At 40.4% G+C, this 26,160-nt stretch overlaps 3 protein-coding genes across 4 annotated transcripts; 2 read left to right on the top strand and 1 right to left on the bottom strand.

The window, feature by feature from the left end:
- The first annotated feature begins 452 nt into the window (after nt 1-452).
- On the top strand, nt 453-2,391 carry LOC135434494 (endoplasmic reticulum-Golgi intermediate compartment protein 2). The gene is made up of 3 exons (XM_064691096.1): nt 453-885; nt 962-1,777; nt 1,842-2,391. Exons 1-3 carry the CDS (start codon nt 765-767, stop codon nt 2,228-2,230), a joined length of 1,326 nt encoding a protein of 441 aa, XP_064547166.1. The 5' UTR covers nt 453-764; the 3' UTR covers nt 2,231-2,391.
- Nucleotides 2,389-25,862, bottom strand: arg (arginase). Its single transcript, XM_064691097.1, has 5 exons — nt 25,570-25,862; nt 25,253-25,456; nt 24,972-25,158; nt 3,866-3,965; nt 2,389-2,854 (listed from the first exon to the last, which is right to left on the bottom strand). The coding sequence occupies exons 1-5, from the start codon at nt 25,757-25,759 to the stop codon at nt 2,486-2,488; spliced, it is 1,050 nt and encodes a 349-aa protein (XP_064547167.1). The 5' UTR covers nt 25,760-25,862; the 3' UTR covers nt 2,389-2,485.
- On the top strand, nt 7,823-14,909 carry elav (embryonic lethal abnormal vision). Of its 2 annotated transcripts, XM_064691094.1 has the most exons (3): nt 7,823-7,984; nt 9,731-10,017; nt 12,831-14,909. In XM_064691094.1, coding segments are annotated over exons 2-3 (1,578 nt in total). In that variant the 5' UTR covers nt 7,823-7,984; nt 9,731-10,016; the 3' UTR covers nt 14,408-14,909. The 2 variants fall into 2 exon arrangements, with proteins under 2 accessions (XP_064547164.1, XP_064547165.1); XM_064691095.1 differs by lacking the exons at nt 7,823-7,984; nt 9,731-10,017 and adding an exon at nt 10,951-11,209.
- Nucleotides 25,863-26,160: the final 298 nt, after the last annotated feature.

Raw genomic sequence — 26,160 nt, 5'->3', positions numbered from 1 at the left:
CGTACATTAATATTTCATGTAAAGCACTTCTCTACTTGCAAAACAAATCTTTTTTTAAGAATAACTTTTAAAGTATACTTTTTCATTCATTCACTTATTTATAGAAATTCATTAATTTCTAATACCTTGTTGGAAAAATATAGCTTCCAGTATGAATACGACAGCTATTTATTATTAGATTGTCATTTATGAAGAAAGGAAAAATGGAAAAATTAATTCATCCTAATTAAAGTTTTAACAAACTCCTAATTAAATTCAGTTGCAAATAATTATATAAAAAAGTTTTCAAGTCAACTGAATTACATGCTACATCTACTATAACCTTATCTTTTTTTGCCAAGAATAGTTGGCAACGCCAGCAACTGCCACCGACTACAATTGAGATGCAGTTGAGTGCACATCGATAATACATCGACAAAAAAAACATCGTCAATCGATATATCGAATATGGAATATCAACAATCTAGCCGGCAACGGTAATAACTTTGCCACACATATAAATATTTAGAACCAAAGTGCATACATTTATTGACGATTGCAATCAAAATAGTAGCTGCTGCCAATTGCGCATTAGCTATAATTTAATTGAAGTGAAAACGTACGCTGCACGCAAGGGGACTGGCTAAGGGGCAGGTCCGCCAGCAACGTGGGAGTACGTGGCAATGACGATGATGTTGCCGTCAATGGGCAACAATTAATAATTCTTAGCTAATTTACAATAATTATAAACTGGACTGTGTCGAATTTAATTGCCACTAGTAGCAATGACTGCCACGTTACGTTACCGTGGCGACAAGAGCAATTTGCTCGAGTTTGCCAAGAATCTCGATGCCTTCAAAAAGGTGCCTGAGAAGTACACGGAGACCACGGAAATCGGCGGCACACGTGAGCATCCAAATTTGCTATAGCTCACTCTCAATCTTTCTCTGTCGATGTTAACCTAATGTCATTTCTTACATAGTCTCGCTGCTGAGCCGCCTGCTCATCGTGTACCTCGTTTATACGGAGCTGCGTTATTACTGGAACGAGACGGAAATCATTTATCAATTTGAGCCGGACATGGCGCTGGATGAGCAGGTGCAGATGCATCTGGATATTACGGTGGCCATGCCCTGCGCCTCGCTCTCCGGCGTTGATCTGATGGATGAGACGCAGCAGGATGTTTTTGCGTATGGCACACTGCAACGCGAGGGCGTCTGGTGGCAAATGTCGGATGCGGATCGCCGTCACTTTCAGTCCATGCAGATGACCAATCACTATTTGCGCGAAGAATATCACTCTGTGGCTGACATACTCTTCAAGGATATACTGCGCGAGCGGACACCCACAAAGGAGAGCGAAACACATGCTGCGACGCCAGCTGCTGCTGCTGCTGCTGCACCTCCGCCGCCGGGCGCACTGCAGCAGCCACAACAAGCGGCACAGCTGGAGTCCAAATACGATGCATGTCGGCTGCACGGCACGCTGGGCATAAATAAGGTCGCCGGCGTTCTCCATTTGGTGGGTGGCGCACAGCCCGTAGTTGGCATGTTTGAGGATCACTGGATGATTGAGTTTCGCCGCATGCCGGCCAACTTTACGCATCGCATCAATCGTCTGAGCTTTGGCCAGTATTCGCGGCGCATTGTACAGCCGCTGGAGGGCGATGAGACCATCATACGCGAGGAAGCGACCACGGTGCAGTACTTCCTCAAGGTGGTGCCGACGGAAATACAGCATACGTTTAGCACAATAAGCACATTCCAATATGCCGTCACTGAGAACGTGCGTAAGCTAGGCAAGTTCCAGCTGCTGCATCGGTGCTCTGACTATATCTAACTGAACTTTCGTTTGTCCCACAGATTCCGAGCGTAATTCGTACGGCTCACCGGGCATTTACTTCAAATACGATTGGTCCGCTTTGAAGATTGTTGTCAGCCACGATCGCGACTATTTGCTGACCTTTGTCATACGCCTCTGCTCCATTATATCGGGCATTATAGTTATATCCGGTGCTGTGAATGCGCTGCTGTTGGGCCTACAGCGTCGCCTGCTGCGCTTCTTTGCGCCGCAGCTTTACCAGCGCCTGCCTGGGCCGCCGCCCACAGTCAGCGTGGCCAGTGTGCCGGCAACGGCAACGGCGCCGCCAACAGTTCCGGTTAACGAGCTGCTCAGCACCGCCAATCTGATGGCCAATGTGGATATATCCGCTTATCTGCCAACGGCGGCGGCGAGCAAGTCTGATTTCTAGCGCTGGCCCCGGGCCACGAAAGGCCAAACCTAATCTCCGTTCAATCAATTTCAAATTCCCTTTTATTATAATGCTACAAATCAAATTTATCCATTTGCTGTTTAAACATAATTAATAATATTAAGCCAAAAAAAAAAAAAAAAAAAAACACAAATATGAAATGACCTGTACATACAAAAATATACATAAATGTTATATATAATATATATATGTGAGATATATATATATAAATATTGAAATTTATGCATATATCGATCACTGTTCACGTCCCAGTATGCCCGTGTCCAGGTTGCTGTAGTAGCGCGCACCGGAACGCCTATAGCCGAACATGCTCTTCAGTATCTCCAAGCCGGAGTCGACGGTGGTGCGCACATCACGTTCGCTGCCCAGCTTCGGATTGATCTCAACCAGATCCATGCCCTGGACACGCTTGGTGTCCCGCAGCGCCTCCACGATGCTGATGCCCTCGCGCAGCGTTAGGCCGCCGCGGACTGCGGTGCCCGTGCTGGGCGCCACATTGCTGTCCAGCGCATCGATATCGAAGCTAACATGAATCTTGTTCAGCGGACTCAGTGCGTCCAGCGTCATCTCAATGATCTTGGGCACGCCCACGCGATCGATGGCCTTTTGGAAGAAACATTGCATATCGTTAAGGAATCTTTCAAATATAGATCAAATAGATTTTATACTTGTATATAATATTGACATAAGATCTATGCTAGAACGTTTATGATTATGTTTTACAAAAGAAAATGTGTTGAATATGTTATCTACGATGTGTTACACAGCTCATTAGAAAAGTATAATGGCCGTACTGCAAAAGTTTTGCATCTAACGGCACTTAAAGCTTGAAAGCTTCGCTCAACGGCGATTGGTGCATCGCTTGAGCTTCCATTGCCCGGCGCCAGCGGCGGCGGCAATTGGCAACAAGAACAAGCACAAAAAGCGAAGAGAAGAGAAAAGAGAAAAGAGAAACTAGGTACAGTTAATGCGATTCTGTGGCACATTTGGACCAAACTAATGAGCTATAATAAATTTGCAGCTCGGAACGATTAAACCATTTTTCAACAGACGTCGATTTTGCACGAGCCATAAATAATGGCTGGCAACAAGGATACGCCGGATGCGAACGGATGTGGCCGAGCACGTAGCAACCACCCGTCGCCTGCGATCGGAAGTTGCCAGCGCGAATGTAACGATCAGAGGGGGAGAGGGGAGGCGGGGAGGGGGGGGGGTAGGCCCTGCTGACGGTAAGGAGGGGAGGTATTTGCACTAGGGAGTGTCCTGTGTAACTTTGCCGGCTGCAGAAGGGTGCAGCTAGATTCAATTTCTCAGCCCGAGACACGACCACGGCCAACCCCTATAAATGCCGAGCTTACATTTACAACGCACACACACACGCACACGCACACGATATGGTGTGTGCGCATGTGTGTGTGTGTGTGTGTGTGTCTGTAATTCTGTTGAGGCTGTCACGCACGATCGTCATTTGATCCTTTTGCTGCCCGAAAACCGGAATTTTACAATTTTTACAAGCAGCCACAAAAGAACGCACAACGATCGCGAGTATGTCTCTCTGTGTGTGTGTGCATGTGTGCGTGTGCGTGTGTGTGTGTGTGTACTCATTCTACTTACATCCATGGCATAGTAGCGTATTCCAAATTTGTTCAATATAAACGCCTCGTAGGGGTCAATGTCCCTCAAGCCAATGTAAACCAATTGATCCTTCGGCAAACTGAAATGAGTCACAAAATAGAAAAGCGTGTGAAATAAAGACAAAGAGAAAGCGTGAGAATGAGTGTGTGAGAGAGAGAGAGAGGGGAGAGAGAGAGAGTGAGCTCCACAGCTGTGGAGCATGTGAAGCCCAACAAGCGCAACTTTTGGAGGTTATGTTCGGGCTGCTTGCCTATTTTGAGGTTAGGTCGCATTTTACAGTTGTAAAATGCGCCTGAAGCCCAATAAGCGCTGCATTTTGAGGTTATGTTCGAGTAGCGTAAAGATATTGAGGTTAGGTCGCATATATGTAAGTGAGAATGCCGCTTTTTAGGTTATGTAAGCGAATATATCGCATATAAAGCTAGAAATGCCTTGCTCGAAAATATTCAATCAATCAGCAACTGCTGCAAATGCATGTGATTGTCAGCTCAGATGCTGATTAGTAAGCCAGGTGGCCGCTGGCAGCCGTGATCCAGCGACAGGACTCTACATTGAGCACTGAACTGTGCCAAAGGCAACACAACAAATTGACAGTGAGACAGAGAGAGAGAGGGGGAGAGGGGGAGAGGGATGGAGGGAGGAATGTCGAGAAGAACGGAAACACATGCCACAATTAAAATGGCACAGCAGCGTATCCTGCGTCCCTTCGCGTCCCTCTCTCTCACTCTCTCTCTCTCTCTCTCTCTCTCTCTCTGGCCAACTCTCACTCTCGCCCTCAACGATCGGGTTTTCGCTCTCGGTGTCTTATGGTAATTTTTATGATTATTATTATTATTATTATTAGTTTCGGGAAAAAGTGCATCTGTCGATCGTTGTGTGCAGCGAGACGTGCAAAGTTGAAAGCGCCCCGAAGGACCCTTATGTAAATGTAAATGTGCCGCCCCTCAAGGCAGCTCGCCGTGGGTTGGGAAAAGGAGGGGGGGAGGGGTGGAGGGATGAATCATGACCAGTCCGACCAGCCCGATCCTGCGGCTGCTTCTAGCCTTTCTTCTGGCCGAGACATTGGTGCAGTGCCTGCAGCAGTTCATGTTATTGTTTTTTGTAGTTTTTGTAGTTTCTGTTTAACCAAAGTACATCGGCCAAATCGTAAATCGCTTAAGGGTGCGCCCAGTTTGCCCAGTTTTGCTGCAACCCCCAAAAATGTGCCGTCTTCTTCTTCTTCTTGTTGCTGCTGCCGTTGTTGTTGTTGTTGTTGTCAACTTACGTTGGCTGCTATTTTAATCCGGCTTTTTTGTAATGCGGCCAAGGTGCTGGCACAATGCGCTTTGTTTTCGCCAGAGCCAAAGGATTAAGCATGCTCCCGTGCCCATTCCCATTCCCATTCCCATTCCCATTCCCATTCCCATGCCCATTCCCCTGCACGAGTCCTTTTTTTTGTTATTATCGCCAGGCCCAAGTCGATGTCCATTTCGATTTGCTGCAATCTGGCAGCACTGCGGGAAATGTGTTGCATACTGCGTGGCGCTAACAATGATTGAGATGGACAGAGAGCGAGACAGAGCGAGACAGAGAGAGACAGAGAGAGAGAGAGAGAGGGGGGGGAGAGGGGGAGAGGGGGAGAGCGAGCGAGAGCTTGAGCTCCAAGCACGTGGCCCGGCCACACAGCGTCCACGCACACACACACACACACACACGCACACACACGCACACACACACACGCACACACACGCGCTCTGTGGACATGTGAGCAGCATGCGTCAGCAGAAACAATAGTTGGCGCAAATTAATTATTATCACAAATACTTATCGCCATGCAAATAAATAGGTAAATATGTATGTACATATATACATTATATATACTTGTGTCTATATACAGTGAAGGCTCACGTGAGCGAACAAATTGCCTACTTAAAGAAATTAAGCAGAACTGATCAAACAAACACTTTTTATTCGCACTATTATGTTTATACTTTTTTATACTATATAAAATAAAGACGAAAAATGTATATTGAAAAACTTTTATATTTTGTTTTCAAAAAATTGCTTATTGTTGATAGATAGTTGATAGTTGTAAGTCATATTTACGCAAACATTTTTCTCAACAATTAAAAAAAAAAAAATGTAGGGCTATTTTAGTTGTGGGTTCGGCTAAAGGTGAAGTCTGCGCAACATAGATGTCCGTTAGTAGAGCTTTCACTGTACATACATGAGTGTAGAGTATACATACATGTATGCATATATGTACATACATACATATATACACAAACATGCATAGTTTAATGCTGAATGCTAATCGGCAGCTCACACTTGGCCCAGCCATACAGACACACATACATGTATATGTACATATATTCACATATATACACAAATACTTATGTGCATAAATTATGGTTATCTTGCACAGGATATGGCAACGGGCAAACACTTGCGCGCCGCCGATCTGTCTCGTCTGGCCACCCCCTTCGGCAACGGCTGACCGTCTGGCAACCCAAATCTCAAAAATAAAAAGAGCCCAAAAACCACCCCAGCGCAAAAAGTTGAGTTACATTTTTATGTTTTTGCGAGTAGCAACAACAAAAACAACAATAACAATGTGTTCACTGCGTGTAAATTGGAACAGACACGCGGCGGCACATTTGTAATGTTGTGCCATAAAAATCAGCACATGGAAACCGGTGGGCAGCACAGAACAGGAAGCGTACATACACACAGGCATACAAACATACATACATACATGATGAATACAAGCGCAATTAAGCACACGCACGCACGCACGCATGCCACAAACCCTGCCCAAGTCCAAAAAACTCGCTAGACAGGCGCTTGGCTTCAAGTTGGGCCGGCTGTAGGGGGTGTACGCTGTACAGAAAACAACCCTGGCGTTGGTGGTTGCAGTGCAAAACATACACACACACACAAACAAACACACAAACACGCCAAACAGCCCTCGCGCCTGGCAAGGATAATATGCATGCGAAGAGAGTGAAAAGAGAGCGGTTGCCAGCATAGAAACACAGCATCATAAAACGGTTGACGACCTCATATCTATAAAGCACAATTTGTGAATTTCCAAAATTCATATTCTCTGTATTTTACATTTTATATTCAAATTAAAAGTTAAGCGCAATTTCGCCATTCACTAAACGATCACGTTTGCAACATTCTGGCAACACTTTTTTTTGACTGTTTGTGGGCGTTCGTTTGATCGAGCTGTATGACAGACATGCTTGCTGGCATGGGCACACATAATTCCAGGCTGCTGGAATGACAGCTCCATGAATACGAACAGCAGCCATTTTGAATTTGTTATATATTCACAAATATGTGTCTTTGATTAAGTCATGGCTCTCAAATTTAAAATATCGCTCTGAATAAAATATATATTTTGTAACAGTATAAGTTTATTTGATTAAACAACGAGCGGTCTCAGTTATTTGTATCAAAAGGAGATTCTCTATAGCAGATCACCCACCCGGTTTAACGAAGTCAGAGTCGATTTGCCACAGAGACAGGAGCCGATTACCTGAGAGAGAGATAGAGAGAGAGAGAGAGAGAGAGTGCATCCACAGAGAAAATTCGCATTGAGCATACGAAAACAAAGCAGGAAAAACAGCAGCAGCAACAACAACAACAACAACGGCTGGTCAACAAAACGAATGTGCTTCCACTCGCTTGCTCTCGCTCTCCCTCGCTCACGTATTCTGGTCGCTCTCCCTCTCTCGTGTTCGCTTCATAGAAATCGACACATGCACATACATACGTAGCGTATGCGTGTGTATATATTCTCGTTGAGGGTAGCAAGGTTTGTGTTTGCGTTCGCATTCGCGTCATTTTCATTTCCACGCTAGACGTTGTACGCCGCAGTACGTTTGAACGCTCGTGTGCGCTGCCTCAGCTCGTGTGCTCAGCTCATTTTGCAATTGATTTTTTATTTTTTTTTTTGAAAAAAAGTAATGAAAACACCGACGACAAAAGTTTATAATTGTTAAAATAAAATATACGCATTGCCATAGAAAACTACGTAAAGTGCAAGAACAACAACAACAATACCACCAACAATATCAGCAAAAACAACAACAGTAGCAGCCGCAACAAAACGTAAGCGTAACGTATAACAACGACAACAACAAAACGCTACAAAAAAATGCTACGAAAATTGCCAAACGATCGCTACGCGGTGCATAATTGTGCAATTATACACATCCATACATATACATACTTGTGTATTTTTTGTTGTTGCTTTTAAGTGTGTGTACCTGTGTATGTGTGTGTGTGTGGAACTATTTGATACATGTATGCAAAATTACAATATGCAATGGGTATGGAAAAACGTAGACAAGACGCAAAGACTACAAACGGCAGCGCCAAACAGTTCAACAAACTCAAAAGAGAGGCAAAGAGGCAAACGATCGGTTCCGAGAGGGCTGGAAGGCGGTGCTGGGCAACTAGACAAAAAGTAGTAGTAGTATAAGCCGTTGTAGTAGTAACCGTCGTAGTAGTTATAGTTGTTGTGCGTTAAAATCTACTGCTAAATGCCGCATTGCTGCCGCAGCGTGCTCGTTCTCTCTCACTCTGTCTTTCTGTGCTGTGTATCTGTAAAACGGGCGCTATGTGTGTGTGTACTCTGCTGCTGTCTGTCTGTGTAGCTGTGTGAGTGGCAAAAAGGGCGCAGCTAGCATATCGATTTTATGTGGAAGGAGCATTGTACGCCGACAACCAACGACTACAACTACAACACCAGCGGCAAATAGTAGTAGACTCTTATCGTAAGAACTCGCTCTTGATTTTACTGCAGTGACTGAGAACGTTTGCTGAACATAGTAAACAAAACGCCGGTTGCCATAAATAAATTAGTAAACTGCAAACAAAACGTTAACGTTAAGCTAAAGTTCTTTTTATGCCAAAGTGGTAATAGTAGTAGTATTAGCTGTCACAATGTAGTGTTTTGTTGCCACAGCAACACTCTGAACTAAACAAATTGTAGTTCGGGGAATACGGAGAGAATTGCGCGGAAATACAAATTAGAACAATTCAACGGCAAACAGTAATAACAAACGCTACGGCAGTGTATAAATCTATACTTTTTGTTATTTCGTTTTTTGTTTTACTTTTTGTTTTTAAATTAAGCAAGAACAACAACAACAAAAGCAGCGCGTGTTTTAATTTAATAAGCGCGTCGTCTAGCAACAACAAAAAGCTTATAGATACTAAGTGCGTCGGTGTGTGTGTTTGCAAACATGTATGCATATTCATATGTATGGGTGGTAAAATATGCGCGCTAGTTAAAATATATACATATAAACAACAACAACAACAACAAAACCAACAACAATGCAGGGAACTGCCATACATTGTATGGCAAAAGGGAGTAAGAGCAAAGGCGGTGGGTGCTCGCTCCGCTCTCTTCCCAATAGCGCTCGCAATAAATTAGCACAGTGGCAGAGACGCAGCAGAAACTGAGAGATACTGTTATAATCATCAGTATTGAAAAAAAAAAACAAAAAGAAAACAAACGCAAAATTACAACAACAGCAACACATACACATTGTCCGAAATTGTGTAACAAAACGTTTGCGTCGATTTGTTTTAAATAGTAAAATATGAATTTATATACATGTATTTATACGTACACACATATGTGTGCATGCATGCGCGCAGAATTCGGCAAAAATCTATGCCTTTTTGCTGTTGTTGTTGTTGTTGTTGTAACTTAGGTTTTTGGGAAAAATCGATAAAATCGATAAATACGATAACACCAACGCTCAATGGCAAAGACGTGCAGTTAAATTTACCGCTTTTTTGTTTTTGGTTCTTATCTATACTCTTTTTTCCATACAACAATAGACGACGACGACGACGACGACGATACAACACCAGCGTTTGTTTAATTATTAGCAACAAAATAGCCGCAATTATAGCCAACAATAAAAACGAAACGCAAGTATAGGACATATCCTGGACATAGTGAGGGAAACCCATTGTCCAGCAGACTGCTAACTAATCAAGGTGTGCAGCAGGAGGTGAGAAAGAGGAAATCAAAAGAATCAGCGCCGTGTAGAGCGCGCGCGCGTCAAGAAATCAAATCAAATTTGTTTGGCAAACACAAAATAGCAACATTTTAATCGAAACAAGTGAGTATTTAAACAAATGCATATATAACTGTAAACGGTGTGATGTGTGTGTGTGTGTGACTGAGTGAGCGAGTGTGTGTATGTGTGACTGAGTGAGCGAGTGTGTGTGTGTGTTTGTGTGCGTGGAAAGGATAAGGATGAGCGGTCATTCCAGACATTTTGAAATCTCAGTTGTCATGGAAATTGAGAAGAGAGAATACGCGCTCTGCTTTTTGGCATGTGGGCGTGCAAATATGTATCGGCTTATGTTTGCATGTGTGTGTGTGTGTGCGTACGTACGTACGTACGTACGTTAGTTAGTTTTTGTTTGACCTTTTGACTTGTGTGTGTCGCGTGAGAGACGCTGCCAACAGCAACCACCCAAAGTGCAAGTTCACAGATCATGCAGCAGCCGTTGCCGCAGCGTTGCCAGACTGTTGAAAACGAAAAAAAAAACAACACGCACATGCCGATTTGTTTGTTAAAACAAAGGGGGTGGCATTGTTCTTGCCGCTGCTGTATTTAACCCTCAGGCGAGCCCAGCTTACGTATTGTTGTATGCACTGCGTTTGTATGTATGTATGTGTGTGTGTGTGTGCTAGTAATTTTTGCAAAAGCAATATTATAACTTGTTTTTGGTTTTAAGGGTTGCTACGTTTCACTATTGCACAGACACGCACACACACATATACACGGGGCGGGTGGGTTAGCTCGATTTTGGATGGGCGCACGCTTCACGGCGGATGCTCATTTTTAGTTTTCAATTTCTTTTTGTTGCTTTACGGCTTTTTTTCATAAGGGGTATGTCCTGCTGCTGCTGCTGCTGCTGCGTGTAGAGTTCGTTGCCTGCCGCTGTGCGTGTGTGTGTATGTATGTGTGCCTGTATATATGTATTACATAACTGGGTTTGGCCGGGTACGTGCTTTGTTACAACTTCCAACAAAAACAACAACAACAACAGCAGCAGCAGCAGCAGCAGCAATGTTAACGACAGCCGGAACAGGAGCGGTTACAGGACGAGAGACGCTAACGCCAGCATGGCACGAAAGCCCTGCAAGGACCTGCGCTCAGTAGCATCGCGTGCTTGCGACGTAGCGGGTCTCGCAGCGGCAACGGCAACGTCAACGGCAATTCCAAAAAAGCTCAGCGCAACAAAAACTCTCCAACGTCAACACAAACGCTCTCTGACCTCCTCCCACGCGCAGCTCTAGAGGTGTGTTCGTGTCTTGTGTCTCTGAGCCTCCATATCTGTCTGTGTCTGTGTGTTTAATGTGCATTTTTGTCTGTGCCTGAGATTAAAATCACACTCTTATCCGCCCGCTCTCGTTCCTGCTCAGTGACTGCCTGTCTCTCTCACTCTCTATTTGTGTGTGTGTGTGTGTGTGCGTGTGTGTGACTGCTAAGGCAAAAATAAGTTGCCGCTGAAGTGGGCCGCAGGGCGGCGCCACTGTGCAAATCCTCTGCTAATCTTTCAGCGTTAACTAAACTTAGCTGTACTTAATGTAAATTAATAACAAGGTATTTGGCTTGCCGAAGATTTAATACCCTTGCAGATTTGCGAATAATTCTAACAATGTGCTGAGTGATTCATTTTGTGGAAAAACTTAAAGAATTGACTCAAGCAAATTAGTGTCGAGTTTCTGAAAAGCTTTTTATACCTCGTTAATTCTTAAATGGATTATTACTTAGTTATTCGAGCTTGATAAGTTTTTAACAAATTATTCAAATTAAAATTGAGCTTCTTGTTGGGGATTTGAGTAAAGTATCTTTGAAAATAAAAAATGTTCCTTTTCATATATATTTGAGAGTATTTATTCTAATGGGAGTTCTGCGAATATAGAAGTATGTCTAGTTATAATCAGCAGCTAAAAGCTGAGTCGGTTTATTAAAATTTGATAAATATATGACAAGGTTTGAACAAAAGCAGGCTGAACCAGAGTGTGGAAAAGCAGCTTCTTGAGCTAGGCGACTAGCAGATACCCTACCCTACCTACGGCGTCGAGTTGCCTTTACAAGCATTTGAAGCTACATATATATATATATACATATATACACGGGCTGTGCTTCTTCTTATCGTAGCCTTTGGGAAAGGGTCTTCAGTATATTGGTTCGGTGCTTACAGTCCGATCCTTATGAAACTTAACGTGCCCAAATATGGCCCCCAACTCTATGAGTATATCAAAGCTTATTAAATTATTATCAGCATATACCATAAAAAATCATGTCTTAAAATCGATATTTATCGATATGATGATCGACAAGATATTATAAATTATTCTAAAATTGGGTGTAGATATCGACAAGAAATGATAAACTCGTTCTGTGTATGATATACTAGAATATATATATATATAGAACTCAGGTCTCAGGTCTTTCATACAGGAACGTATTTACACAGACAAATAGATATGCCCGCTTTTAGGGTATACAAAAGAGGAGAACGCAAGCTTAAGATTATTCCCATAGAGAGTATTTGTGTTGTGATATACTATCAATCGCGACTTGAACCTGAACCGAAACCCAAAACGAAATGATGCCCGCTTTTAGGGTATACAAAAGAGGAGAACGCAAGCCTAAGATTATTCCCATAAAGCGTCCATCTATTTAGTATATGTATGCACGTTCACTGCAAGGGTAGTTGGGTATATTAATGGGGAGGTAGTTGTATTTAATTAGAACTAACTGCTACTAACACACTTGGCAAATGGTTTAATCTTGACATTTAATCCTCTTCATTTTCCATGTGCTGCGCCTGCGTTGGTCTCCTCCTTCTCCTTCTCCTCCTCCTCCGACGACGACAACAACAACAACAATTGCAATTGGCGACAATTCAGTGGACTTTATGATGGCAAACACGGGCGCCACCGGCGTGGATACACAGGCGCAGCTAATGCAGAGCGCTGCCGCGGCGGCTGCTGTTGCCGCAACAAATGCGGCCGCGCCCGTTCAGAGTGCAGCGGCCGTGGCCGCCGCCGCCCAGCTGCAGCAGCAGCAGCAACAGGTGCAGCAGGCGATACTGCAAGTGCAGCAGCAGCAGACACAGCAAGCGGTTGCCGCAGCGGCCGCAGCCGTCACGCAGCAACTGCAGCAGCAACAGCAGGCGGTTGTCCAGCAAGCGGTTGTCCAGCAGCAGCAGGTCGTGCAGCAGCAGCAGCAGCAGCAGCAGGTGCAGCAAGTCCAGCAGGCAGTTGTTGCCGTACAGCAACAGCAACAGCAGCAGCAGCAGCAGGTCGTGCAACAGCAGCAGCAGCAGGTCGTGCAGCAGCAGGTCGTGCAACAGCAGGTGCAGCAGCAGCAGGTCGTGCAACAGCAGGTGCAGCAGCAGCAGGTCGTGCAGCAGGCGAACACGAATGGCAACTCGGGCGGCGCACAGAACGGCAGCAATGGCAGCACAGAGACGCGCACAAATCTGATTGTCAACTATTTGCCACAGACAATGACGGAGGATGAGATACGCTCGCTGTTCAGCAGCGTTGGCGAAATAGAGTCCGTCAAGCTGATACGCGACAAATCGCAGGTGTACATAGATCCGCTCAATCCGCAGGCGCCCAGCAAGGGCCAGAGTCTCGGCTATGGTTTTGTCAACTATGTGCGTCCCCAGGATGCGGAGCAGGCCGTCAATGTTCTGAATGGCCTGCGGCTGCAAAATAAAACGATTAAGGTCTCGTTCGCACGACCCTCATCGGATGCCATCAAGGGCGCCAATCTGTATGTGTCGGGCCTGCCAAAGACGATGACCCAACAGGAGCTGGAGGCCATATTTGCGCCATTCGGCGCCATCATAACGTCGCGCATCCTACAGAATGCCGGCAATGATACGCAGACCAAGGGCGTCGGTTTTATACGGTTCGATAAGCGCGAGGAGGCGACCCGTGCGATTATTGCCTTAAATGGCACCACGCCCAGCAGCTGCACCGATCCGATTGTGGTGAAATTCTCAAACACGCCCGGCAGCACCAGCAAGATCATCCAGCCGCAATTGCCCGCATTCCTCAATCCGCAGCTGGTGCGACGAATTGGCGGCGCAATGCACACGCCCGTCAATAAGGGACTGGCCCGTTTCTCACCGATGGCCGGCGATATGCTGGACGTGATGCTGCCGAATGGCCTCGGCGCCGCTGCGGCGGCAGCGACAACGCTGGCCAGCGGACCCGGCGGCGCATATCCCATATTTATATATAATCTGGCGCCCGAAACGGAGGAGGCGGCGCTCTGGCAGCTGTTCGGCCCCTTCGGCGCTGTGCAATCGGTGAAGATCGTCAAGGATCCCACAACGAATCAGTGCAAAGGCTATGGCTTTGTCTCCATGACCAACTACGACGAGGCAGCCATGGCCATCCGGGCACTCAATGGCTACACCATGGGCAATCGCGTGCTGCAGGTCAGCTTTAAGACCAACAAGGCCAAGTAAAGTTTTCTGTGTGCGTATGGAAAGCCGCCAAACGACACCAAGGAGCAGCCAGCCGGAGTGCAACTACACACACACACACACACACCCACACACACATACTTATCTAGTTTATACAACCACACACACACACACACACACACACTCACACTCACTTATACATATATATAAATATGCATGGTCTTACGATAACTAAGCGCAACAACAATGCCTGTGTATAACACACACACACACAAACACACCTTCACACACAAACAAACACACCTTCACACACACACACAATGCATCGTTTTGTGGAGCGTGTCGTCTGGCTAAAGAATCGCGTCTAAACAACGAAACGACGGCCCGAAACGCCGGCCGTTGCAATAGCAAAATTCTTGTTTAGCATTTAAGTAAAACTCGAAGAACATAAAACCAAAAGCTAAACTTAACTAAACTAAACTTTAAAAAAAAAAACGTACGTGTCGAATGCAATATTTAAACAAATCGAAGAAAAAAAAAACAGCTGACGGCTTTTATTGAGCGCCCGAGCAGGGACGAGCCGCAGTCGAATTAGCCGCAAAAAGTAAAAAAAAAAAAAAACTAAACAAAGAAATCAACAAAACAATTATGAGAAAAATCACAAAAAAAAACAAAAAGAAAAACTCGAAAAAAACTAAGATTTAATTAAAAGAAATTAACCTAGCGAAAAGAGATAAACAATTTTTAAAATTATAACTAAGTAAGCAGCAATGAAATCTTCCAGTAACAAAATGAGAAACAAAACACACAAAAAACAATACGTAAAACAAAACAAAACAAACAACAACAACAACAAACCAAAAGCTGTTAATTACACTCCAATTTTTCTACAAAAACAGAATGTGTGTGAGTAAGAAAAAAACAACAACAAACAAGAAAGCCGCAACTTTTCTCGCAGTGTAGCGTCGGGGCCGTTAGTTTTTGTCTTTGTTTTCCCAACAGGCTGACAAAAAGTATTTAAAAACAAAAAACAAAAAAAAAACATATTAAGCATAAACACAAGGAGGCTGCTACAGTATTAACAAAAAAAAAACAATAAGAAAACGAAACGAATTATATATACACCACCCATATATATATATATATATATACATATATATGCACGTATGTGTGTGTGTGTGTATGTGTGGTATATACATTTTAATGTTTTGTGTTTGTTTTTCATAACTTTAACTTAACGAAAGCCAAGCGAAAGCAACAGAACTAACGGCCGACTCGCTCTCTCTCTCTCTCTCTCTCTCTCTATCTATCTATCTCACACACACACACGCAGCTAGAAATTTCGGGACAAGTGTGCAACAGCAAAAGAAAAAGAAAACTGTGCAGAAAGTAAGGTTAGAACGAAGTTAGAAAGCAGAGAAGAAAACGCAAAAGTAATACAATAATTTATGCGCAAATTTGAAACGTTTTACTAAAGTAAATAATTGTTAGTGAATCTTATACTATAATATTTATACATACGCATATATATGTGTATCTACATAGATGTATGTCTATATATATACACATATATACCTTATATACTTTATATAATGTATAGTTCAAGCCAGCAAGTATCCAATTGCTAATATTTTTAGCGTTAAAAATATAAAAGATGAAGCAAGCGTAGCACAAAAACAAAACAAACAACAAAACTCAGTACGAAACAAGAACAACAACATTTTTTATATGGCAAAAAGTTTGACAAAACCGAAAAAAGAAAACAAAAAAAAAACCAAAAAAATAATCATTAGCAAAGCGTTTTTCTAGCCATGTAAGTGAACTTTTTGTTAAAAACCTAAAACTTAAAAAAAAAAAAAAAGAAGCGAAGTAAACTCTTGACAAAAAAAGAAAAAGAAAAGAAAAGAAACACGCAGTAAATGTAAAAACGAACCATTCAAGTCGATGGTTTTTGCCCGCTGTCTAGAAACAAGCGAGAAACACGCACTGTACACAATAATATGGCACACCACTGTATACAGCGGCATGCCAAGCGGTGAGGCATCGCGCAACGCTTGCCACTGCATACAGTAGCGTGCCAGCCATTGAGCACAGTGCCGCAACATACCGTACAGTAGTGTATAGTGTATATAGCACCGTACAGCACAGCATTTACAGTGGCCTCGAGAGTATTGGGTAAACTATAGACGACATGAACAACTACAACAATTACCCATGCTTAATGGGCAACCATCGTATATACTAATCCTCTTTCCACCCCGCCCCGCCCACACAATTGAATTTGTGAAATTTGGTTTTGCGTTTTGCGTTTTATCAGTTGAAAACTCGTGAGTTACAATTTAATTATCTTTGGCTTCATTTTGCGACCTACAATTTTAGATATTGCAAAAGTTTATGTTTCAATTGGATTTTGGTATAAACAGCTCCTCTATGCGTTTTGTATGATTTCTTTGTTTCTTTAACAATATTTACAACAACAACAACAACAACAACAAGATCAAATGCGCTCGTAGTTTATTAGAGCCATGCATATTTATTTAATGTATATTTAACTAAAAGAGAGACTTATAAAACATGTTTCTGATTTCATTATTATGTACGAAAAACCAAACTTATCTATGTCTATTAATTTCGATAATGATTTTCTCTTTATAGTAGATACAATATATCTATTTACATATATATAGTAACAATTAATTTATGTCACACACACACACACACACACACACACACTGAAACACAAAGAAAAACCTTAAAGAAGAAGATCCTTAGCAAAAAGCAAACATTATTATGGAAATGCTAAAGAACAGAGGGCAAGAAAAGCTTATGTATAAACAATATTCATAATTATTTTTATTTTATTTAATTTTTTTTTCTTAATTATAGGCAAAAACAAAAACCATATTTTTTTGTTTGAACAAAATTTGCAACAAGAAATCTAGTCAGCAAACTAAGCTAGCAGAAGAAGAAGAAGAAGGAGAAGAAGAAGAACATAATGTAGAAGAGGCAGACGCAAAAAACAAAAAAAAAACAAAACAAGTCGAAAATGTAGGCAAAAAGCAAACAAATACAAATATTAATAAAATATTTTCAATATACAATACGAATAAAGCAAATTTATATTAATATATTCTAATTAAATATACCATTAACTAACATATAGCAAAGAGTTTACTCTCAATTAGCAGTTGGAAGAAGAAGAAGAAGAAGAAGAAGCAAATCCTAAAAGCAACAACATGTCTAACAGCTACACGAAGTTGCCACCCTTCAAGAAAAACAGAAAACAAAAAACAAAAAACAAGAAAGAAAAACCGATACTATACAAATTAAAAATCTAGCTAAAATTTAAGCATAGCAAAATTGAACGCGATAGCCTAAAACCCAAGAAAAAAAGAAAACTGTCTTGAAAATTTTCAATTTTTTTTCTCACACACACACACACACACACACACACATGTACACGAAACGAAATTATAATTTATGTAATAGTTTTCTCTCTCTATATATATATATATAATTTTTTTCTGTTTTTTTTTTTCTTGTAATATCGAAATATCCAAAGATTTATTTTCTTTATACTTATATGTATACAAACACTGAACGTATATTATGTATTATGCCCCCCTCCCCCTGCCCCCGTAACTGTATCAATTTCTTTAACGAAAAAAGAGCGCGAGAGCGCAAAACGCAAAAGAGAGAGCGAGCGAGAGAGCGCAGAGAGCGTCTGCTGCGACTTATTCTTTTGCCTTTTGCAGGCTGCGCTGAAATTTGCAATAATTCTTGCTAGTTTTATGTATGTGTATGTACATATGCATGTACATGTAAATGTATATGTATGCGTATAGCTAAGGAGCAAAAAAAAAAAAAAAAAAAAAAATGAAAAACTGAAAGCAAACAAACTTTAAACATTAAGTGGAAATGATGTACTTGATTTTGTTTAATTTATTTGTCAAACCTTAAAGAACTTTATTTATAATTTGTATTTTATTTAATTTTTCGAACATTTAATTAATTATGTAATTCTAATATTGTGCAATAGTTTTAAAATGCAGCAGCAGCAGCAACAACAACAACAACAACAACAAAACATGCATCTCAGCTTAATTACAATTATAATTTCCTTAAGTAAAAAAAAAAAAACAAAAAAAAACTCAAAAAAAAAAGTAAATGAAACGCAAATTGATAAGTTGAGGCGAACGGAACATTTATGTTTATGTAATTTAAAACATATTAATATTATTATACAACAACAATATATAACAATTATTTTTTTCGTGTAATTTTTCGTATTTAAGCAAATTTGATATATATATATATATATATATATATATACACATAATTTTTTTCGTAAACTTTAAGTAAAAAACAAAAAACCAAGCAAACAACAACAGAAACAAAAAGCAGAATAACATGAATATTATTTATTGTATTTTATATAATTAATTTAAATTCAAATGCAAATGAATTCTTTTAATTTGAACGAAAGCGAAGAGAATACACAAAAGAAGAAGAGAGCGCAGTGCACACACACACACACACACACACACACACATACAAACTGACAGCAGCGGCAGCATTGCCAGATCAGCTTAGGCTGCTCTCCAGGCTCTGTCTCTCTCTCTCTCACACACACACACAGCTTTACATTTGCTGCGGCGTTTTACAACATTGCAAAATTGAATTTCACTTTCATGTTTGTTGTTAAAACTTTGAATATTTTTTGTATTTATTTATGATTTAAATTTATAACTTCCTGTACACACTGTCATTGCCCTACACACACACACACACACACACGCACACACGCACACACACGCACACGCGCGCACACACAGACCCTAGCCGGCACATATATGTAGATATGTATATGCGTATCTAATATATTCACGTATAATGTTTATGAAGAGAACTTTGTGTATTGAAATTGTGTTTCGATTGATTTTTATAATTTTATGTTTCTCTTTCAACAAATTTTCTTTCGATTTGATTTCTTTTAACGATTATGTTTATTACTCATTATATTTATGTTTAATTTTATGATTTTTATAATTTTGATTGACGTTTTTTTTTTTATAATTTTTTTTTTTTTTGCCAAGAACAAAGCAAGCAAGCAACAAATAGCGCAAAATAATAATAATTATTAATTTTCAATAAAAAAACAACATTTGAACAATTTTCGCAGATATTTTTTTTTTGGTTTTTTCTTTTCCTTTTTCTTTTCTTTCGTTCTCTCTCTCTCTCTTGTGTCTCTTGTATTATTTTCGATACTTTTTTTATACTTTTGTTTTACTTTGTTACCGTTAATTTGTCTCTCTCTCATTCGCTCTCTCTCTCTCTCTCTCTCTATTGTATCCCATCCTATTCGTAAACGTTCTTTGTGTGTTTCCTCCACCCCCCCCCCTCACAGAGCTATGCAGACCCCCGTCTGCCGCTGCTTCTGTCTTCGCTCTGCGGAGCATGCATATGTGTTATACATGGACGGAATTGGAATTGATGCATTCCAGTCCAGCAAAGCTAGTCAAGCCAGCAATTAATTAAATGATCTCAACTGCTCGAAACATTCCCGTTCATCTGTACATCTGGCGCCCCTTTATGTTGAGGGAGGCGTGCCTAGTCAAAAGATCGCGGCCGTACTTAGGCGTAATTGTTAATTCTCTATACTCTCACACACACTTCGTTAACTCTCTTAACTCTAACACACACATACACTATCCCCCCTCTCTCTCTCTCTCTCTCTCTCTCTCTCTCTCTCTCTCTCTCTCTCTCGCTGCGTCTGTGTCTTGGGCACATTCCACGAACCGGGACTTAACGAAACTGGACGAAGAATAAAAAGAGTTGCAATTTCTTTTACCAAATGCGATATTATCAATTTTGTTTTGTGTGCAAACGAGAATACTTTGATTTTAATTGAATTGATTATAAATTATGATTAGTTAGCCTTAGTCTTACGCTTAATTATCGTATAATCTCTAGTTATATGCGCTTATCATTTAATATATGTATATGCTTGTATGTATGTATACTTATTTATGCAATACAATACAAAAATATGTTCGTTCAACAACAATAACAACAACAACAACAATAACAATAACAATTGCAAGAGAACACGTCGAACGAACAACTAAAATACCTAAAGAACTTCAAACCAAAACAAACGAAAATCCATATATACATATATATATATATATAACAAATATTTAAACAAGATACAAAAAAGAAGTATAATTAAACAAGAGAAATACCAAAACAGAAACCCGTAAAACAAACAATACGCCAGATATATAATGTATATTATACATGCAAAATGATTATGATTACGATGATGATGATGATGATGATGATGATGCAACTATTTAATTTTTTTATTAACATATTTATATCAATTAATTAATAATATTTATCCAAACATTTCAAATGATATTTCAACATACAAATGGAAAACAATGCAACCAAAAAGATAAAAACAAAAACAAAAACAAAAAAAAAATACCAACAATTTATATTATAAATGTATTTGCAAAATATATGATTATGAGTTTTTCTTGCTTTGCATATCAAAATACACAAAACTTGGTTCAGTTTTCACTTTTCAGTTATCGAAGTTTTCAAAGTTTTCAATGTTTTTCTTTACCCCACATCGATGATGCTCACATGTTTCGTTCTATCTTTCGTTCGTTCTTCTCTCGTTTCCTAGTTGCTTTCGCTTGTGTTCTTTACATTTACGTTTCGTCATTTGTTTCGTTTAGTTCCACATTAGTATTCGTTCAGTTTTGATCGTTCTCTCTTTCATCTGCCGTCTGCTGCCTCTAGTTTTGTCTAGCCGCCTCTCAGCCGTTGCCTTTCCCACTCGTATGCTCTCGCTCTCTCTCTCCCACTCTCTCTCTCCCACTCTCTCTCTCCCACTCTCTTTGGTGCGCTCTCTTTGTTGTACAACTTTTTGCAGGAAACGCGAAATCAGTTTTGGTTTTGTTTTCTTTATACAGTTGTTTTTGGTTGAACTTTTGTGATTTGTAAGAAGTACAGTTGACTCTTTTTTACAGTGTAACTTGTGCTAACTCTCACACGCACACACACGCACACACACACGCACACAAACTTTTTCTCCAAATTTGTTTCAGTTGTTGTGCTACAGTCTCCAAAATACCAACAAAGTGTTCCGTGTTTATACAACATACATACATATATAAAAGAAGCGTATATGTTTTTTTGCGCAGTGTATTTACAAACGACTTGATTTCCTTTTTTTATGTTTTAGTGTGTAAGTAAGCCAAAAATAGATAAAACAAAACTCGCCTCTTCTCATAACTGAATTCTCACGCAAGCTGCCACTCGATTTCTCGCTGTGTATATGCCCCCGTATATGCACAGCCTCTTATTTGGACTTTATTATGGAACCATATCCAAGACCAAATCGTAGCCTAGCTAATTATGCTTTCCTTTTCTATATATATACTTATATATCCGTTTTCTGCCTTCTTCCCCCCCCCCCCCCCCCCACCACCGCCCCTTTCAGTTTGTTGTTGTTGTTGTAGCTCGAAGAAGATTTTTATTGTTTTTAAGATGTGATTTTATTTCCGGTAAGTAAAGCGAATAAAGTTGAAGCAGCATCCAACCGAGAGCTAAAACACGGCTAACACTTAATTATTTATAAAAACAAAAAAAAAAAAAAAAAACACCCCACCCAAAAAAAAAAAAAAAAAAAAAAAAACAATTAACCAAATACATTTATCCAGGCTAATATATATAATTTGATTTGCTTTCCTCTGTACAGCGTTGAAAATTTGAATATTTGATTTTTCTCAATAATAAACATCGCCCATGATGAGTTTTGACTTCAAAAATGGTTTTTTTACTACTCTTTTTTCTATTGTAGCTAACCTCAAAAAAAAAAAAAAAACTGCAAAAAAAAAAAAAACAGAAACTTATGCATATTTCTAATTTGTTTCTTTCTCTTGATTTATTTTCAGGCGTGTGTTGTTGTTCGATTTTTCAATTGAATTTGACATTTAACATTTACATTGATTACATGTTTAACTTGAATTAGTTAATTAATTAATTGCCACAAAAAAAAAAAAAACAAAAAATGAAAAACATAAAAAAAAAAACAAAAAACCAAACACAATAATTACTGATTGTATAATTATATATGATTCATTCGATATTGATTGTAATTACATACTTATTTATGCATAATATATATATATATATATCTTTAATCCATTCGACGCATTGCGTGCGCGTGCGTGCGCGTGTGTGTGTGTGTGTGTGTGCATTCATCCACGACACACACACACACACACACACACACACACACACGCACACACACACACACACATGCTGCGTATTATAAACACACGTTTATGTATTGTAATTTCCTTCATTTCCACCAAAAAAATAACAACTTTTATAAGTTTCAAAGTGAAGCGCCATCAAAAAAAAAAAACAAAAAGAAGTAAAAGTAAAAAGATAGCTTTCGGCAAGCCGAAGCTGCAATACCCTTGCATAGTTTCCCCCATAAATGCTCTCTCTCTCTCTCTCTCTCTCATATTTGCCTTAGCGAGCTTATAGCCAAAAGTAGTCCGCCTTTTTGAAGTCCCATAGTTATTTCTTTTCGTTCGTTTCCCTTTTTTTTTATATACTTAGTTCCTCCATATGAATATCAAATTTTCCTTAAGATAGCTTCAAAAAGTCACGAGTTCCAATTGCAGCTCATTTCGCATATGCAGGGGTATCAACCAAATCCTTAAACTAAAACATGTTTTCTTTTTAACACATTATAAAAATAATTTAAAAAAAACAAGCGAAAGTTTTTTCTCGTTTCGAATGTTTTCGTTTTTGAAATGCAATACAAAAAAAAAAACCGAGCAGGAACTTGAAAGCACCGCCAAGCCACAAATCACAGATCACAGATCACAGATCACGGATCACGGATCACAGATCACAGATCATTCCCCGCAAATTCCATAAGCCAATTAATAATTCAGCTTTAGTTGATTTTCATATTTCAAATATTTTGTCGAATTTCTTGTTGTATTGTGTATATTCCGTGCAGTATTTGTATTGTGTACATAATAACAACACACACACACACACATTTTCATTTCTTTCAGTGTAACTCTTTTTGTTTTCCAACCACACACCCACACACACGCACACACACTCTCTCTGTCTCTGTCTATCTGTTGAGAGTGTACGCTCGTCCGCAAGCTCGATAAGAAATTCTATTTTGAGTTTTAGCCTCATATTTTGATCGGTTTTCGATTTGGATTATCGATCATTGCGATCTGTTAATTTTAAGTTTCATATGAATCACATACAATTAACTCGTACTACTTACTTATTATCTATTATGTATGTAAGCAAAGATGAAGAATAACAAGCAACTTTAACCAAATGTTAGGCAATTTAACATTAAGTTTAAGCTAGAATATTTTGTTGAATTAACGGTTTTCGGTTTCGATTTGATTTGATTTGTTTTGTAGCACCAGCCAGGGGAGGGGAGGGGAGGGGACACGCCCACTTAGCAAATTATGCACCAAATATAGTTAAAGCAATAGTTCAAAAATTTAACGTAGCTGGGCGATTTTTTCTTTGATTAAAACCTATTTTTTCTCTGTTGATCTTTGTTTTTCTCATATATATATACTTTTGATCAAGGATCAAGGATACGCTGAGCTGTGAGTTGAGTTCATTTGTAGTTCCAATATTATATATACATATATACATATATATATAGTCTATTGATTTTGAAGCTTCCAATAATAACACGTCAATTTATAATATATATATTCGAATCTAATTGACGTAAGTTTTCGATTTGTTTCCTTCATTTTCCGATTTCCTTATTTATACATATATACATATATATATATGTATAGAATATATATATTATGTGTATTTGTGTTTTCTTTTCGTTATCAAATTGTTGGTTTGTTTTTTTTTTTTTACTTTCAATTGAATATGAAAGTTTTTCGGTTTGTGGTCAGGTTCCTAAAGAAATTCATGTAACAGAGAAACTGCCAAAAAAAAAAGAGTGAAGAAAGCTAAAAATTACAATTAAGTAATGTTAACGAAATAATTAGCTTAGTAAGAATCAAAATATGCAAAAAACAAACCAAACACAATTTAAGACTGAGACAAAAACAAACAAACACAAAAACACAAAAAACTAAAAGCTCAAAGAGAATAGAAAACTAAGAAGAAGAATAAGAATAAAACGACAAACGACAAACAAATCAAAATCTATAAATCGAAAACTAAAAACCAAACCAAAAAACTTATTTCGCTAAGAAACTGTGATAAGAGAGCTGGCTTCCAGTTCCAATTAGAACGTAAGCGAGCTGGCCTTCAGTTCCAATTAGAACATAGAACTATATTTAAGTTTGCACGTTAAGGAAGAAGAAGCATTCGTATATGTTGTGTGTTAGCTGTAAGCGACCGTTACCGTTACCGTTAACGATAGCGATAGCGAAATGTAATAAAGAGCAGAACAAAGAGAAATACTCGAAAAGTTTGAAACGAGCAGCAAGTGTTAAGAAGAAGAAGAAGAGAGAACAGTAGCAGCAGCAGCAGCAGCAGCAGCAGCAGCTGCAGCAGAACTCACCAATTGGGCGCGATCCTGTCGAGCGCCGCATGCTGCCAGGTGGCGCGCAGCTGCGGCAGCAGAAACGATACGGGCATGCCATGTATATTGCCCGACTGCGAGGTGCTATGCAAATTGATGTCCGCATGCGCATCGATCCAGACCAGCGACAGATTCGGCGTGTGCTGCAAATGACCCGCCACGGAGCCTGCCCAGAAAATCAAACAGAAAACAGACAATCAAACAGAAAATCAAACAGACAATCAATCAGACAGACAGTCTGGCAACGCTGCCGCACTCACCAAAGCCAATGGCATGATCACCGCCAATGGCCAGGAACTGGGCGTTCTCGCGCAGCATCAGCTGCACCTGCCCGATCAGCGCCAGATTGCAGGCCATAAAGTCCGCATAGTTGTGTATGTGATGGTAATGCTGGCGCTGCTGCTGCAGCAATCTCTCGTCCACCGCGTACTGCAGGTTGCCGTAGTCCGTTATTCGCAGCCGCTCTGTTATCGATAGCCAAATAAACGATCAACGATTAACGCAAATCAAATCAAACTTGTTCTTCTTCTTGTTGTTGTTCTTCTTCTTGTTCTTCTTCTTTAGGTTAACAGCTTACCGTCGCTGCTCTGCAGCACCTGACGCAGCTTGTTCTGGCGCAGCAAATCGGGCGCCAGCTCGACGCCCTGCTTGGTCTGCCCCTTGGCGAAGGGCACCCCGATGATGCCCAGCCGATTCTGGTCGGGCACAGAGCTCCGGCAGCGCCGCTGCAGCCGCCAGTTGATGGCCAATTTCCGCATCCACCACATGCTATCGGTTCTGTCTGTCTGTCTGTCGCTCTGTGTCTCGTTCACTTAGCTCACTTAGCTCTCACTTTCGCCTCTGTCAACTGTCCACTGTCAACTGTCGTCTGTCGTCTGTGGCGCTGTCCGCTGATAAACGTCGCATACACCGCATACCCCGCATCCCCCCGCCCCCCGCTGGCCACGCCCTGCCCGCAGATAAGGGCATCATCCGTGTGCCTGATAGCAGCACATCGCGATAACCTTGATCCTGGCCATGTAGCTAGCTCTATAGATCCGAGTGTGTGGCTGTGCTCTGTCGGTTTAGTCGATGAATCTGCGCCTCAAACTTGATTTAACTTTGAGCACATTTGTTTACTTTGTCTTTGGCCAACATGATCGCAGCATGTCTCTGTTTTATAGGGTAT

The sequence above is a fragment of the Drosophila montana genome, unplaced genomic scaffold (genome assembly GCF_035044405.1).
Source record: "Drosophila montana isolate Dmon_TW-CO22-7 unplaced genomic scaffold, ASM3504440v1 contig_3326_1, whole genome shotgun sequence".
NCBI lineage: Eukaryota > Metazoa > Arthropoda > Insecta > Diptera > Drosophilidae > Drosophila > Drosophila montana.
The sequence above is the reverse complement of the archived record's forward strand: the minus strand, read 5'-3'. Positions and strand labels throughout refer to the sequence as shown.

Bases quoted from the DNA above. Each gene is read 5' to 3' on its own strand.
- LOC135434494 (XM_064691096.1), top strand. From the start codon at position 765: ATGACTGCCACGTTACGTTACCGTGGCGACAAGAGCAATTTGCTCGAG. The intron at 886-961 runs GTGAGCATCCAA...TTTCTTACATAG, and splicing joins CACGGAAATCGGCGGCACAC to TCTCGCTGCTGAGCCGCCTG. The intron at 1,778-1,841 runs GCAAGTTCCAGC...TTTGTCCCACAG, and splicing joins TGAGAACGTGCGTAAGCTAG to ATTCCGAGCGTAATTCGTAC.
- arg (XM_064691097.1), bottom strand. From the start codon at position 25,759: ATGTGGTGGATGCGGAAATTGGCCATCAACTGGCGGCTGCAGCGGCGC. The intron at 25,159-25,252 runs GTGAGTGCGGCA...TTTTCTGGGCAG, and splicing joins TGATCATGCCATTGGCTTTG to GCTCCGTGGCGGGTCATTTG. The intron at 3,966-24,971 runs GTGAGTTCTGCT...GACTCATTTCAG, and splicing joins GACAGGATCGCGCCCAATTG to TTTGCCGAAGGATCAATTGG.